This window comes from Echiichthys vipera, assembly GCF_963691815.1.
Source record: "Echiichthys vipera genome assembly, chromosome: 14".
In the NCBI taxonomy this organism is placed as follows: Eukaryota; Metazoa; Chordata; class Actinopteri; order Perciformes; family Trachinidae; genus Echiichthys; species Echiichthys vipera.
This window is the reverse complement of record NC_139839.1, coordinates 3442563-3460636: the sequence shown is the minus strand read 5'-3', so window position 1 is coordinate 3460636 and position 18074 is coordinate 3442563. Positions and strand designations below refer to the sequence as shown.

At 45.5% G+C, this 18074-nt stretch overlaps 1 protein-coding gene across 1 annotated transcript in view; it reads left to right on the top strand.

The window, feature by feature from the left end:
- The window catches only part of doc2b (double C2-like domains, beta), a gene marked incomplete at both ends in the record, with an annotated part of 143949 nt that overhangs the window by 76330 nt on the left and 49545 nt on the right, over positions 1 to 18074 (top strand). The window contains 2 exons of the mRNA XM_083927169.1: positions 7164 to 7187; positions 15452 to 15526. Of these exons, the coding sequence (XP_083783295.1) occupies positions 7164 to 7187; positions 15452 to 15526 (99 nt within the window). The remainder of the gene's footprint in view (positions 1 to 7163; positions 7188 to 15451; positions 15527 to 18074) is intronic.

The window sequence follows — 18074 nt, the reverse complement described above, 5'->3', positions numbered from 1 at the left end:
GCTATTCAGAGTGCAGGAGCTCCTGATCAGCCACTGATCAGATCCAGCTCCCACAGCCACTTGGGCAAGTAAGAGGAAGAGATGTGAGTTCTGCCCTCAAAAGAAGGACTGTAAAACACAGACTGTGTGCTGCAGGTGTAAGAAATACATCTGCAAAGGCTGCACTTGCATCCGTGAGGAACTCGGAGTAGAGCCGCTGCTCCTTTGTGTTGAAAGGAGCCAGTTGAGGTGGTTCAGGATCATCTGGTAAGGATGAACCCTGGGCGCCTCCCTAGGGAGGTGTTCCAGGCACGTCCAGCTGGGAGGAGGCCTCGGGGAAGACCCAGGACCAGGTGGAGAGATTAGATCTCCACACTGGCCTGGGAACGCCTCAGGATCCCCCAGTTAGAGCTGGTTAATGTGGCCCGGGAAAGGGAAGTTTGGGGTCCCCTGCTAAAGCTGCTGCCCCTGAATAAGGCCCTGAGTTACAGCCCTTCATTGATCCGCTAAATAAATAATATCCGCTAAATAATTCAGTCACTGCTGTTGAGAAAAACAGATGGTTCTGTTCGTGCAATCCCTAATATCCTTTAGTAAAGTTCTTATGGAAAGCCTGTTAATACTCCAGAGAGTGTAATGGAGCACTTTGGTTGGTGTATACGCATTAAAGTAAGAGGTCCGTGGGTTTCTTACCAACTGCACATACTTACGAGTTCATTTGTAGGTGGAAATGAGCGACTATGATCCATGCAGTAAGGATGAGATGCAAATAGCCCGTAGACTCTTGTTAACAGTTAATTAAATTCCGTTCTTCATCTTGACATTTAACAGTTTGGGAGTCAGTAAGTATTTTATAATTACGTTTCAGGTTTTTAATGAAGGCTGCTCCAGCGAGGTAAAAAGACTGCTGTTAAATCTGGATTTCTTCCTACAGTAGAAGAACTTCTCGTCCTTTGATGCTAATGTTTTTTATCCCGTAGGGCCTTTTATCACCCCATGGGACAACACCAAGTGACATAGTTTTAGTTTAGTTTAGATCGTTTATTTCGAATGAACCCGTCCCCTCCAGAAAACCACAGCATAAAAACAAGGATTAGAGGAGTTTGACTGGCAGTTAGCGTTCGCCGTAAGCATTAGCCGTTAGTGTTAGCCGTTGCAGCTAAGTGCAGATGAAAGTGATGTTAGCATCAAGGAGAAGCGTAGCCACGTGGGCGTGCGTTTGAATCGCGTTCCTTTCCTTTCTCTCAGTCCATGGAGTGAATGCTCGGCCTATAGTGACTCTGGTTGTTGCCCGTCTCCGCTCACTCAGCTGCTGGGACAAAGAACGCCCCCTTCACTGAGGCTCCGAAGCAGCTGCAGGATTGGCTAACTCCATTTCACCCAGTGCCAGCCGACAGTAGCTGCACCCAACAACAGACAACCCTGGCAACCAGCAACGCCCAACGCTATCGGCTGCTACCATGGAAACAAAACAGGACAGAAAGTCATTGTGATTGGTTTTCATGTGTTAAAATGTTATAAAAGCTACAAGATCCTTTTAAAAAAAGGAATAAAACATAACAGCATCTCACAAAGCTATGCATTACTACACAGAGAGTGTGGTGGATGCAAATGGACGTGACAGAAGCATAAATCATAAAACCACTACGAGTTCTTTGAATGACATTACGAGAGTCCACACAGGCACTCTGACAATAAAAGCACGAACGATGTGACGCTTCTAGTCCATTAGTTCTGTCTGAAGGACGGCCTCACCTGCTGCTACAAACCAACATCAGCTCTTTACATTAACGACGTTAAATTACCCTGCATTCACAACTTATTCCACAAAGTAACACCCTGACGCTGTCTTTGGCTCCTCTACCCTCGGCTGAATAAAGAGCTCCACATCCTCACAGCTTGTTCTGCCTCGCCACGATCGCCACACGACCATGAAATTATCCAAAGTACCGCTCTCTGCAGGAGGCCCGTCTGTACGGAAAGATGCGTCCCTCGCCCCTCTGCCTTTGTTTTTCCGCTTACTTGGCTTCAGAAGTTCAGGGGGAAGAAAATGTACAGGCCCCCATTTATAGTCCTACACCTGCCAAATGTTGAGGCTCGCTCACTCAACGGTCCCTCTCCAGCTTCACCGGGAAGAAGAAGCAACCTGTCGAAGGCTGTCAAGTGCTCTGTGTCGGCCTTCAATCTCCCGGACTGGAAGCACTTTGTTGACATCCACAGCTCCGCTCCTAAGTGGTTTCACTCACACCTGACTCGTCCAATTTTCTATCTTAGTTGGTGGCAGCTGATCTGAGCTCTGCCTGTGGCTCGTCTATCGTCTGGAACAGCCAAACTTTTGGAGCCAATCATGTTTCAAGGTTAAATATGTAGAATCTTTAATAAAAGCTATATTTAAAAATAATAATAATACACCCACGGGGCGTTTTGAGGGGTACAGAGTGAAAGTTTCACGTTTCCATAATCCTGTACCGTTGTGTTTCCATGGTAGCAGCCAATAGCATTGGGCGTTGCTAGTTGCCAGGGTTGTCTGTTGTTGGGTGCAGCTACTGTAGGCTGGCACTGGGTGAAATCCTGCAGCTGCTTCGGAGCCTCAGTGAAGGGGGCGTTCTTTGTCCCAGCAGCTGAGTGAGCGGAGACGGGCAACAACCAGAGTCACTATAGGCCAGGGGTGGGCAATCCTGGTCCCTGGAGAGCCACTGTTCCTCCCTACCCTAACACACCTGATTCTCATGATTTGCTCGTTATCAAGCAGCTGAAGCTCGTCACAGTTTGATTATTGTTAGACTCAGGTGTGTTGGAGCAGGGAGAAACCTAAAACATGCAGGACAGTGGCTCTCCAGGACCAGAATTGCCCACCCCTGATATAGGCCGAGCATTCACTCCATGGACTGAGAGAAAGGAGAGAGACACCATTCAAACACACGCCCACATGGCTACGCTTCTCCTTGATGCTAACATCACTTTCATCTGCACTTAGCTGGAACGGCTAACGCTAACAGCTAACGCTAACTGTCAGTCAAACTCCTCTGATCCTTGTTTTTATGGTGGGTTTAAACACGCACGCTCTCCTACAAAATATATGCATCTTAATATCAGTATTTAACTGGGGAGGTTTCACGGTGATATCTTTAAGTTGTGTTTTTACACCTCCTCTCTCCGGTCGTGTCTCAGAATTTGTGAATTTAACAATATTTTTAAAGGTCGTTTTCTCACGATGAGTTTTTCTCACTCAGAGCGAGAAATCTCCACTTCAGCAGCACTTAAAGACGCCACACGCTCCAGTTTCATTCCTTTCTACATTCTGAAGGTTCTTACTGAGGGCTTTGTTCATATATCATTCACAGCCTGATTTATACAACAATTGATTCATAAAAACTTGGCCAAAATGGATTTTTTAAAAGGCTGTTGCCAGTATTTTCTGATTTATGGAGTGATAAAAAGAGATATTTGTAAAACCCTCAAAGCAGTTTCAGTCCAAAGCAACTGGACTTCGTTATTTGTCTAGGAAGACGTTTCACCTCTCATCCAAGAGGCTTCATCAGTTCATGTACACATCTGACCAGGACCAGGACCAGGCTGGGACTGGACCAGGACCAGGCTGGGACTGGTCCAACTAACTGGTGTGAGATCCAGGTATTTAACCTCTCACAAGGCCGATGATGTCACTGGGACCCTTTGTGCTCCAAGTGCCAACGACCGTCTTAGAATTAGCTCTCCTGTGTTGGGCCATGCGTCTATGCAGTGGTTGTTTTGTTTCTCTGAACCACTGCATAAACACATGGCCCAACACAGGAGAGCTAACTCCTCAGGCCTGGACTCTGCTGCCCACTCACACCTCAAGGAGAAAGCCCACTCCTTTGATGACAACAATGTCCACATCCTGGACAGAGAGGACAGATGGTTTGAAAGAGGAGGAAAAGAAGCATCTATGTAAAAGTAGAGAAACCATCGTTAACGAGAGGAGGAGGTCTGAGACTCCACTGATCTCCAGTTTACAATGCTGCCCTTTCATCCCTTCATTCAACATCCAACCTCAAAGAGCAACTGTTCACAAATGGCCTCCTGTGACTCCAACGACTGAGGTTCAGACTCAATAGAGCACTAACCAAGTCCAGACCTACTTCCACCAAAGACTGTCACTCTAACGACGGTCGTTGGCACTTGGAGCACAAAGGGTTTCAGTGACATCATCGGCCTTTTGAGAGGTTAAATACCTGGATCTCTACACCAGTTAGTTGGACCAGTCCCAGCCTGGTCCTGGTCCTGGTCCTGGTCCAGTCCCAGCCTGGTCAGATGTGTACATGAACTGATGAAGCCTCTTGGATGAGAGGTGAAACGTCTTCCTAGACAAATAACCAAGTCCAGTTGCTTTGGACTGAAATTGCTTTGAGGATAACGACGACCTGGACACATGAGAACATTCAAAGGCTGATTTGTAAAAACCTTTGATTCTTACAAGAAGAATTTTGAACCTGGCACATTTCTGCTCTGGGAATGTATGAAAATGAGCGCGTATTTCATAAGATAATGGCTCATTTGCATATAAAAAAAGGGATTTGTCTTATTTTTAAGTAATCAACCGGGGGAGTTTGATGGTTTTAAATCTATTTTCATTATTTTACTTATGACCTGTCGTGTCTCCCCTTAAGAATACATTTATTTATACCTGATAAAGGCGATTATTCCAGTGTTTGTTGTGTGAAAAGTGCAACTTCTATCAAAGTTGTGTTCACCTGCTGGAGCTTCTCGGGGCTTCACGTTGACCTCATGCCTCGCTGTATATCCCTGGTGTACATCCTCTCTAAGCGTAATCATACCCTCTCTGTCATCCCACGCACATTAGAGTACAACAGCCGTGTGAAGATGTTTCTCTGAACGCAGCAGCACCTCCCTTCGTACACAAACACGTCCCTGGCTCTTATCAGTGAATCAGACGCTGTCTAACTATTCAATTGGCGTGCTTATTCAGCACCGCCTACACCGCAACCCTACCTGAGCACAGCCTTTTATTCTCCTCCTTCTACCGCAGACTGCCCTTTCATTGCCCAGTACACCCACACTCCTCTGTGTGTGTGTCTGTGTGTGTCTGTGTGTGTGTGTACACAAGAGCAACACACACACACACACACACTCTCTGGCTGTTTCTTAGAGATCTTTGTGCTCTTTTGTTTCCATTATCCGTGTTTGTATCTGTTTTCGTGTCGCTGCTTTTTACATATAAAAGGCTTTATGAAACGACTTGTCTTCATTTGTAATCCCTTCATTACAGTAAATGGAAGAACGGGGAAAAAACTCTGAGGTATACTTTATTGTTCAACTTGTCACTGAGTATTGATAAAACGTCCAGCGGACAATCCCGCCTCGCACAAGGCTGTTCACAAAGGATGAAGCGGATGCTGCTACGTCACGGCCGCAGTAACAATCAATAGTGATTTATATCTTCAGAGTTTGTTCTGATGCTGGTCTTCACACACCAGGGGCTTTCCTTTCGTGCCATTCATTTGCATGCAAATATATTTTTATTTTATATATTTAACAGTTGTTTTTGTTCATGAGTACTTCCACAGAGAATGTGAATATGAAACGGTGATTATCATTTTAAGTAAGTATCTTTTTCTGCATGAAAGAGAAGGATTTTTATGAGATTTCTACGGCTGCCCCTAAGAAAATTGAATTGGTCCACTGGTCACATGAAAAAAAAACATGCGGAGCCATTTCTTGTCAAAATTAAATGAAAATCTGTGTGACTGAAGGCTGGAGGACTTTTAATTTGAAGGGCCGAATGCAGGAAGTTGTTGGAACAACACAGCTCCCTTGGCTGTACATCGCGTAGAAAGTTATAATATAATATTATACATAATTAATAGCCGGAAAAGAACAAGGATGACCCCAAGAAGGTCACATACCACCTTAAACATGTAAGTAAAGTTAGACGAACATGACCTACCACCTTAAACATGTTATTAACGTTAGAGGAACATGACCTACCACCTTAAACATGTAAGTAACGTTAGACGAACATGTCCTACCACCTTAAAACATCTAAGTAACGTTAGAAGAACATGACCTACCACCTTAAACATGTAAGTAACGTTAGACGAACATGACCTACCACCGTAAACATGTAAGTAACGTTAGACGAACATGACCTACCACCTTAAACATGTAAGTTACGTTAGACGAACATGACCTACCACCTTAAACATGTAAGTTACGTTAGACGAACATGACCTACCACCTTAAACATGTAAGTTACGTTAGACCAACATGACCTACCACCTTAAACATGTAAGTAAAGTTAGACAAACATGACCTACCACCTTAAACGTGTAAGTAACGTTAGCCGAACATGACCTACCACCTTAAACATGTAAGTAACGTTAGACGAACATGACCTACCACCTTAAACATGTAAGTTACGTTAGACGAACATGACCTACCACCTTAAACATGTTATTAACGTTAGACGAACACGACCTACCACCTTAAACATGTAAGTAACGTTAGACGAACATGACCTACCACCTTAAACGTGTAAGTAACGTTAGCCGAACATGACCTACCACCTTTAAACATGTAAGTAACGTTAGACGAACATGACCTTTATGCTAAGCTATGCTATGCTAAGCTAAGCAGGTCACTTCTCCTCTCACTCTCAGAAAGAAAGCAAATCCTAACTTCAAAGGGGACGGCATCCATTTTGATCATTTCAGGATAATTGTTTTTGCTGTCAGAGCCGGTGAACGTGGTGGTAAGTGCTACTGCAGTCGACCAGTGGAGGTGTTGAGGCTTATACTTATACATTTTTCTGCGTGTGTGAAAGTCTGTGGGCAGAAACACCTGCTGGAGTGAACCTCGTCTGCCTTGAAGTCAGCAATGCAACGTTTTTGTAACTCAGGTTTTACTTTCAATTACTTCACGCGTCAATCAATTCATTTAAAGTAAAATGAAACATGGAGTGAGTGGTATAAACAGTAAGGCAATAGTCAGTCTCTGCGCTCTGTAAACCAAACTAGTTCAAACTGCTTGGACTTATTTTTCTGTGTGTGTTAATTGAATTGCTTCAGCTTTCCTTTCACGTGATCAATGTTGTCTTTCTTTTTTCTCCTCTACCTTACTCTGTTGCATGCTCTCACCGTCTCTGTGTGTTGACGCTTTATGTGTGCTGGGGAAAAAACAAACAGCTCCCCGTCCCCCGATACAAGAAGGTAAGCTGCTGAGATACGCTCAAATCCCAAACAGCCCCTATACCCAAACATACTTAGTGTTACCCGACTAACACCCCCACTCAGAGAACCCTGATAGAAGCCATCACCGACCCTTAGCTAACCTCCTCTCATTACCATTGTGATTTGATTCCTACTGTTCCTGGGAATACATTTAATGCTTCAGCTGTATTATTGTGTTGGTCCCACTCTAAATCACCAAGACACGTCGACTCATCGGAAGCAAATACTTTCAAAAAAGTGACGAGAGCAAATCAAAATGATCGGATTCCAGCTTCTTAAAGTGAAGTGTTGGCGTAAAATCATCCCAGGGTCTTGTTCGGCAAATTCGTTCATCAAATAAGCCAAATTTTTCCACGTATGAACGATTAACAGAGAAATCCGGTAGGGTCGCTAACAGCCGGACGTGGCTAACACTGATTAGCTCGGGGCAGTACGGTGAAGGCATTCAAAGGTCTTTTTTAACCACTAATCCTGCTGAAAATAACAGCAAACCTCTGCAGCAGCACGAGAAGAGTCCCTACACACAAAACAAAGCAGCAACAGCGTAGTTAGTGAAGCCAGAGTTTATTAAAAGAGTGTTTTAAAGACTTACCTACTGGCCCCTGTACCAGCTCCTCTCATAGTAAAGTCCATTCAAGTGGATTACCAAAGTCAATCCCAAAGGAAGGAGCCCATTGGTGCTTTGTTGTGTGTGTAGGGACTCTTGTCATGCTGCTGCAGAGGTTTGCTGTTATTTTCAGCAGGATTAGTGGTTAAAAAAGACCTTTGAATGCCTTCACCGTGCTGCCTCGAGCTAATCACTGTTAGCTGCATTTGGCTGTTAGCGACTCTCCTGGATTTCTCTATCAATCGTTCATACACAAAATTGTCTTGATGGCTTATTTGACGTCCGAATTTGCCGAAAAAGACCCTGGGATGATTTTACACTTAATTGTGCTTTAAAAGTGAATATTTCCTGGTTTCCTTCCTCCTCTATGACAGTATACTGAGTACCTTTGACTCATTCTACTTTCAGAATCTGACAGATTTGGTCCGATAACATTTTTGAAAAGTCTAGAAGAGCCACACGTTTTCATTATTTTACACCTATTCAAATATTAATTAGCGAAATCATCAGTGCAGACAATGTCAGACGGATTGGATGGAAACTTGTTGACAATCCTGTCTGATATCAAGGACACAGCAGGAAAGAGTGCAAATATGGAATATCAATAACGGTGCCCGTCCACCCTCTTCAGCACAAACACCTTTGTTTGATGTCAGGAAACAACCAACAACAGGCGCAGACGCAAATATAGACCTGCACCTGAAGAAAACTGCTTTAAAACAGCGTCTATGTTTGGCTCCTTAACCCGGAGAGACAAAAAAAAACATGCAGGAGTAATGCAATGGCAAGCAAGTTGCCTCCCAATATCTGTTTAAATGCTCGTTTCGTTCAGTTCCCTGGCGATAAGAGCTAAGAGTCATAAATCAGCCTGCCTGCTGGGTTTTTCCACACAGTCAATGACACGTTATCAATGGCATAACTGACATTGAAACTAACATATCTGAGCGTGACGCCGTGACACAACCACCCCTCCCCTCCCCTTCTGGAGCCCTTCGATGGTAAACGTTGACATTCATTGGTGATGAATGGGACCCATCTGCTGGCGCTCCGTATTGCCTACTTCCATCACTCCGCGACCGCCTCGTGTTGCCTTGACCTGAGCACCTCCACTGATCCCAGGTGGCCCCTGAAGCATTAACCCCTTCTTTAACAGGACCGCGTGTCAGCGCCCTCTGGATGAGATCAATGCCCGCCTCATCCATCCTGTTATCTGCTGCCCCTGGTGATTAATGCCTCCCCCACCTGCCTGTTAGCAGGCCAGTCAGATATGGTAATGAAGACATATGCCCCCGGCTGACAAAGAGGCTGAGAGCACCTGTGTGGAGCATGCAGCTTAGAAAATACACATAATGTTCTCCGGCCTCATATATACATTAACTATAGGTTCATGTACATGTATCATAACCCTCAAACATGTGACAGGTGGGCAGTACATGAACCTAATGGGTCTTATCCACAGGGGACTTTGAAACCAAAGCTCTACATGTTCACAGATCATTTGTTGTTGAAGTAAAACTGCAGAGGCCTTAAAATAGAAACAGTGCAAGAGAAGAGATAGTTTCGAGATACAGTCATGAAAGGTTACAGCAGGGCTCGACGGTCACAGGTGGGGATCCTGCAGCTGCGTCAAGCTAACGGAAAGACGCGTCGAGACTTCGGTCGGTGGGCGTCGCTCGGTTTCAGCTCGACTGTTTCCAACGTGGTCACAAATGTTCTCATGTCACAGGTAACGGGCACACAGATCTATGTTTCTGAAAAGCCTTTTAAATAAGAAATATGTCAAGTCACGTCAAGAGATCTTTAATGTCCCAGGAGGGGAATTTGCGGTGCAGCCAACAACATGGGCGACATGGGACAATGACCAATTAACATCAATTGACATCAATTCAACAAGAAACAAAGTGCAACAGTGCCTCACTGCATAAAAACTGGATCAGAATAAGGAGCTAAAGTGACCACAGTGTTATCAATTGCCGACTCCAGAGGTGGATCCCCAGACCATCCTCAAAGCGCTGTTCAAGTCCACCGCACAGTCCACCTCCACCACTGAGCCCCCCGACTCACAGGCCGCTGCCTTTCGCATCAACATATAGCTCATGTCTCGTGTGCACAAACTGTCTGGCCAACAGCCACTGGAACCCAGGATCGGTCACATTAACTCTGCGTCTTGATGGAAGCAGCGCAATAAAGTAACAGAATTGTGGTGTATATTTGATCGGCCACGCCTAGTTCGGCTGTTTGATTGCCGTTTCGTGAGCCTGGTTCGTTGCAGTGGACGGACCTCATTTTTCGTTAAGTTGGTCAGGTCTTGTTTTGGCAAATTCAGATCCAGAGATCCAGATACGCAACGGACGGACGGCTCTCCCACACACCAAAGAATGGAAAATGGACTTGTGCTTAAAAAGTGCCTTTCTAGTCTTCTGACGACTCAAGGCGCTTTCACAGTGTTTGTCACATTCACACTGATGGCAGTGTGACATCTACAGACCATCTAATCTAACCATTCACACCACATTTACACACCCATGCGCAGCACGGGGAGAAATTCGGGGTTCAGTGTCTTGCCCAAGGACACTTCGACATGTGGACCGAGGGAGACTGGGATCAAACTGCCAATCTTTTGAATGGAGGACAACCCACTCCGCCACTGAGCCACAGTCGCCCGTAAGAAAACGCATCCTGAAACGTGTCAGCTGATTTCTTGGATCCTCACTTTAACTTTTAGTCGTCAAAAACGGAAAATATGTTTGTTAGCTACCTTACACTTGTCGCGTGGGGTGACGGGGAATACACAGAGGATTGGACCCAAATGCAGTAAACACTCCACCTCCGCATCACACCAACGTGAACCTTTCACCGCCATTGTTGTTGTTGTTAAATGTCCGCGCATGGTCCCTACTTCTATTTTCTATGTCCCAACAGGCGCACATACTGCTACTGCCGTAGGGCTCGTGCTCGTACATGTGCGCACGCTCGTGCTCGTACATGTGCAAACAGCTCTGCTAAAGCCCACCTCTTTCACGTCCACGGCCCGCTGTCCGCAGTTATGCGCGGAGCGGTTGCACTCACACTGCTTAAACTTACTAGGCTTTAGCTGAAAAAACGGTTTTGGCCCGGGACAGAAGGACAGTGTGAGTGCGCCCTAAGACACTACGCAGCTTTACGTCGGCTTGATGATTAAAACGTGACATCAGAGGATAAGCTTTATGATGATTTCCTCTGTGTTGTTTCCGCAGTCAAAGGTCTCGTTTGCTTCGCCGTTCTCTTTAAAAAGGACGGTTGTTGAATTGGTGATCAGCTCCATATCCAAACCGAACACCGACACACGCGCGCCAGAACCCTCCCGCAGCCCTCGCTTCCTCTGAAAGATATCGAGGACGCTCATCATTTCCACCACAAAAGAGAGCTCAACTTCATTTCACAGCATTTAAAGCCTCATTCAAGGGAACGCGTGTGTGTGTAAGATGGGAGGTGTGCGGACACGCTGATGCATGTTGCCCATCTGCTTTCCGCGGTGGTCATTTTTCTCCAACCCTGGGTAATTATGATCAACCGAGTATTCACGCCGCGCTCTCGCAATCAGCGGCGTGACGCAGCTGTCTGCTCATTCCCGTCCGACCCCCCCACACACACTGTGGCTCCACTTACACCGCAGCTCAGGTGTTTGCTGGAGGCAACAATAGAGGGAAATGAAGATGGCACGTTAACCTCTCCAATCAGCTCTCACGGTGCCGTCTCAATAACTTTGTTGTGCGGAGAAGCGCGGCGGGAATCAGGGAAGAGACGGAGGAAAATGTAAATAGTGGAAAATGAAAATCAACAGACGAGGAGTTACGGGCAAAGTTGTAATTTGCGGAGACTTGAGCTGGTTTCTGTTGATAGGCGGTTCAAAGTGTTTGTGTTCAAAGGCTCTACGCAAGTGATTTTCAACCTTTCATGAGCACGCCGGTTGGAAATCACTGCTCTACGGTTTACTGCCGCATGTCTTCCGTGTTTGGTCCACGCAGGAAACTAGAGAGACAATAAGAGACAATAAGGAACAAGATGGAGGACGGTGGGGGCAGCGGTCGGAGCTGCAAAGTTAGTGGTGGAACTTAACCGTCACCTTTAGTCGTCTAAACTTAACAGTCACCTTTTGTCATCTAAACTTAACCTTCACCTTTTGTCGTCAAACGTAACCGTCACCTTTTGTCGTCTAAACTTAACCATCACCTTTTGTCGTCAAACGTAACCGTCACTTTTGTCATGTAAACTTAACCTTCACCTTTTGTCATCTAAACTTAACCGTCACCTTTAATCATCTAAACTTAACCTTCACCTTTTGTCGTCTAAACTTAACCGTCACCTTTTGTCGTCTAAACTTAAGGCTCACCTTTTGTCGTCTAAAAATAACTGTCACCTTTTTTCTTGTAAACTTAACCATTGCCTGTTGTTGTCTCAACTTAACCGTAACCTTTTGTTGTCTAAACTTGACTGTCACCTTCTGTCGTCTAAACTTAACCGTCTCCTTTAGTCGGCTAAACTTAACCGCCCCCTGTTGTCGTCTAAAGTTAACCCTCGTCTTTTGTCGTCTAAAGTTAACCATCTCCTTTTGTTGTCTTAACTTAACCATCAGCTTTTGTCGTCTAAACGTAACCATCACCTTCTGTTGTCTAAACTTAACCATCTCCTTTTGTCGTCTAAACGTAACCATCACCTTCTGTTGTCTAAACTTAACCATCATCTAAACTTAACCGTCACCTGTTGTCGTCTAAACCATCACAGTTCGCCGTCTCACAACATTGAATCCATTTGTGGCGTATACGTTGTCCGTAAGCTGTGAAAGGAACTCGTCGCTGATGATGATGATGATGATGATGATGACACGTTGTGGCGTGATATCTTACGGCAGTAGGTGTCAGCGTCTCTGTGACGTATGGAAATGAGATAAAGACCCTCTCGTGCTGCGTTCACTGTCTCTTCTGTCCGGGCCTCCTTTCCTGTAGAGTACCTGACTCTGAAGGGGCTGTGAAACCTGACCCGGTCTGAGGGTGGGCTAAAGAAAACCCTGGTCCTGTTGTGTGGACGGGATCTGAAGCAGCACTGTTGCCTTATCACAGACGCACTCGAGTGTCGTTTTGCTGCCAGTGATTCCTGCTGAGTGCCGGGCGCGGAGCCAGGCCCCTCCACTGAGCCTGATAATTGTGGGAGAAGAGACGTCATATTTGTTTTGTTTTTGCCCTTTTTGTTAAATAAAGACCCGTAAAGACAGGAACGGATCCAACGATGGCAGTGGGCTTAATAAACGGGGATTTCTGGCTGTTTTCGGTGAATGTGGAAACTTTATTGTTTGTCAGACGAGAAATCTTTGTATTCCAACATCAGAAAAGCGTTATTATTCCTTATTCCGCTTACTAATATATAAAAATCTGCATTTGACTCTGGTGAAATTGTTCTTACGTTCACCCCTGCTTCCTCACAAAGCTCAGAGTTTAGCAGGAATGACCCCGAGCCCCCTGGTGCTCAGCCTTTTAGAGGAGGAGACCCCCCCATCCAGACAGACAGGGTCACAAGGTCACAGACAGGGTCACAAGGTCACAGACAGAACAAGCTAAGCCTTGGTTGGGTGTCATTAGACATTACAACCCCCCTCTGAACTTCTCTCATCACAAGGTCTCTAAAACAGGGTCCACATAGGTCAAGGTCTCTAAAACAGGGTCCACATAGGCCAAGATCTCTAAAACAGGGTTCACATAGGCCAAGGTCTCTAAAACAGGGTCCACACAGGCCAAGGTCTCTAAAACAGGGTCCACACAGGCCAAGGTCTCTAAAACAGGGTCCACATAGGCCAAGGTCTCTAACACAGGGTCCACACAGGCCAAGGTCTCTAAAACAGGGTCCACATAGGCCATAAAAACAGTCCTGAGTTCTCTGTAGAAACAGGATGTACAGAAGCACAGATCTGCCATTACACCCTCATGAGGCCGTTATTTACCATTTAGCACAAACACGCTCTGCACCGGTCACATGATCAGGTTCAACAGAGGAGACACTGAACTGCGTCTGACCGGACAAAACCATGATTATGAATTACAAATATACAAAATTCCCACAACAAGTCAAGTCTTTCTGGTTATTGAACCGGTGGCTGTTTCATCCCTTTATTTCATCTCTACACCCTTAAAAATGATATTTTGCTTCACCACAAACTGGTGGTACATACCGCCTGACATTGCCTTTTCGTAAGCGCTAAGAAAAAAACCAACCCCCTCACATTCCTGGTGTGTTGTGCCGTCCCCGAGAACCAAAACTCCACATATTTACCCAGCGTTCAGCATCTCACAGGGTGAAATCAATTATAGACGAGGCGTAGATAAGAACTCCTCACTGACGGCAGCCTGGGCAGCCCAGGAGGCCGCGCGGTGCTGCCAATAAAAACTTTTATACGCTGGAGTTCACTGCTCTCTCTCTCTTTCTGTAAAATTCTGCACACACACACAGAACGATTCACCACCACAGATTGCAGATATCTCATTTTATGACTTTGTCCGCGCCTGTTTGTGAATGCACCGGCTCCACGGCTGCGATTCAAATATCACCGCTTTATATTTCACAATACCACAAAAAGTGCATTTAACCTCCCGTCACAGAGTCTCCCTGCCTGTCACACAAATATAAAACACGATTACCACGTGGATCTCAGTAAAGCGTACGGCTTCTTAGCCTTGAACAGGAAATGCAACGTCCACAAATGTGTGTAAAGTCATGAAATTTGAAGGTGAAGTAAAGCCGCGGTCCAGTTTTCCACTCACTTTCTTTGTCTTCCTGCTGCGGAGACACATGCGTGAAAAACTCCCTCTCATCTGACTGGCCCCTCTCCCATCACTCTCTTCTCGTCCTCGTACATTTCCTATCTTCCTTTACACAACTCCCACACTCACACTCTCACCTCCACTCCCCCCCGGCTCCCCTATATGTTCTGTACAATGTCTGTTATTGTGTTAAACCGTATGTTCTGCATCTGCTGACTAAATAAAGACGCGGAGAAGAAAGAAGAAAGAAAGCCTGTTACAAACTGGAAGTGTGGGGGGTTTGATAGAATTGCCAGGTAAGAAGAAGGAGAAGAAGAAGAAGAAGAAGAAGACGAGGAAGAAGAAGAAGAAGAGGAAGACGAGGAAGAAGAAGAAGAAGAAGGAGGAGAAGAAGAGGAAGAAATGGAAGAGGAAGAAGAAGAGGAAGAAGAAGAAGAAGAAGAAGAGGAGGAAGGAGAAGAAGAGGAAGAAGAAGAAGAAGAAGAAGAGTGACGAATCAGTCTGTTGGACGTGCCGAGTGCTTCTGTCCATGAAATAGATTCAAATGGTTCTTCCCACTTCTCATTTTGTTGTTACACGGTAACGTTATTGAATTAACCATTGCAGATGATTTGACCATTATCACACGACTAAATGGTCACCAGTTTTTATTCATCACCACATATGATATGATATGATATGATATGATGTGATTTCCCAGCTCAGATCAATAAAGTATACCCATCTATCCATCTGCTACTCTGAACATGCATCAGGTCAGAAGAACAGACTGTGTGTAAAGAATCTGGAAAGTCACATCGTAACACATTTACCTTTAAGGCGACTTGTCTGTGTTTAATCCACAGGGGCTCAAGCCGATGGACCACAATGGGCTTTCAGACCCCTACGTCAAGCTGCACCTACTGCCCGGAGCCAGCAAGGTGAGCAATGATTCTCTTACTCTCCATGACCGCAGCTCTTTTACTATCATGACCATAGATGGACTTGTACTTCTATAGCGCCTTTCTAGTCTTCTGACTACTCAAGGCGCTTCACAGTGTTTGTCACATTCACCCGTTCACACAGACATTCACACTGATGGCAGTGGACATCTACAGACCATCTAATCTCACCATTCACACCACATTTACACACCCATGCGCAGCACGAGGAGCAATTCGGGGTTCTTGCCCGAGGACACTTCGACATCAACCACCAATCTCTCGAACAGAGGACGACCCACTCGTCCACCAAGCCAAAGTGGGTCGTCCTCACTGTGACTAGACTGTGAAGGAATAGCAGACGTAGCCACCGTGACATCACCCATTGGTGTGTGGACTAGCGTTTGGTTACCAGGAGTTTGGCATTTGGTGTGTTTGCTTTTAAAGGGGAGCTATTATACGCGTTTCAGGTTCATACATGTATTTTGTGGTTCTACTAGAACATGTTTATGTGCTTGAATGTTCAAAAAAACCCTTTATTTGTCTAATACTGCTCATGGCTGCTGCAGCCGTATCCACCCTCTGTATCAGCGCCCCTCTCTCATTTAAGCCCCCCTCCCGAAAAGCTGAGGGGTCAGCACTTCCTGGTCTCCGCTCCGTTCTCTGTACTACTGCATTAGACTGACTGCAACAGAGCGTACAGTGGGATTTTCTATCTTCAAAAGTCACATGTAAAGCCTTATAAACCAAACACAACACGGTCGTACATGTTGCAGCGGGACTGAGATGCTAAATTAGGAAGCAACGAACAACAAAAGCAACAAATATTACAGCTTTGTGGGCTGTTAGCATGTAGCTACATGTAGTAAACAGCAACACGTTCCCCGTGGGCGTGCCCGGCTTTCTGGTAAAGAGTTATTGAACCGGTGGCTGTTTCGTCCCTTTATTTCATCTCTACACCCTTAAAAATGATATTTTGCTTCACCACAAACAGTTGGTACGTACCGCCTGACATTGCCTTTTCATAAGCGCAAAGAAAAAAAACAAACCCCTCACATTCCTGGTGTTAGCATGTAGCTACATGTAGTAAACAGCAACACGTTCTCCTGGAGCTCTACTGTGCCAGCTGTACTTTGTGGGCGTGCCGTGCCTGGACTAGATGACCTTATTTGATATTCTGTACAAGCTTGATGTAAGACCGCCGAGAAAGTAGAAAGACTGTCTGAACGGAGCAGCTAACTGCAGTCTGAGTCCTGAGCGGATCTGCTCATGGAGGGCTAGACTGGCACGCATAAACACTGTGCCTCATTATTTTAAACGTTTGTCATGTTTAGCATGAACATCCGACATTACAACAATATACCTGTATATGTATATGACAGCAAATAAGGAAAAGCACAACAGGTCCTCTTTATTGTTGTTTGAAGACACCTTTAGTCTACGATTTGAATAATATATTTAACATTGGTAAAATTAGCTTTGATGGGTCCACAAAGGGGGCGACACGGTGTTCGAATCCCGACTGGGGCCCTTCCGTGTGGAGTTTGCATGTGTCTGCGTGGGTTTTCTCCGGTTTCCTCCCACAGTCCAAAGACATGCGCGTTTTAGGTAAATTGGTTAATTGATGACTCTAAAAATTGCCCGTAGGTGTGAATGTGAGTGTGGATGGTTGTTCGTCTCTATGTGCCCTGCGATAGACTGGCGTCCTGTCCAGGGTGAACCCCGCCTCACGCCGGATGTCAGCTGGGATCAGCTCCAGCCCCCCGCGACCCCGACAGGGACAAGAGGCTGAAGATGAATGAAAAATTAATGAGTCCACAAAGTTCCCTGAAGTCTAAGTTTTGAGGAGCACAAGTCCTTGTGGTTTTCTCAGCGCTGTAAATAAACCCACACGACGACAAGGCTAATAATCCATTTCATGATTCGGGGGGAAATCACAGGGAGTGTATGTCGGTGCAAACCTTCATCAACGTCGACAACATTAACTGGCTGACCCTGATGTGCCCACTCACTAACCACATCCTTCACTTGTGAAGGGCACGTCTCTTATCACGCTGTGAGCCAAGCTTTGGTCCGCTCAATGTCGCAAGAGGACACACTCGAAGAGACAGACGTAATTTATGATCTGTGTGTAAGAGCCTTTTAAAGCTCTCATGGGTCCCGTCCTCAGACCCCACCCACCGCTTCACCAGTACGACCACAACACGCACAGATATGAATATAAGATGGAAATGCATCTTAAATGACATTCTACAAAATGACTCGCGAGGTGCTGTACGAGGCGGTGACTTTTTTTAATTTGCCCGTGTCTGACAGAAGGCCTCGAGGTTGATTTAATCCTTTCATTAAAGTCCTCAAATCTAATATAGATCCTGTGAATGAGTACACTCAACAAAAGCAGCTTAGTGAAAGCTAAAGCTGTGTGATTATCCATCTACCTGACTCACATCGCCCTCTCTTCTAATACCTTTTTTCAAACTCAATTTTTCCTTTTGACCTTAACTTTTGCTTTGTTTGCTTCCAACTTTGACCCTCGTCCACTGTTTTG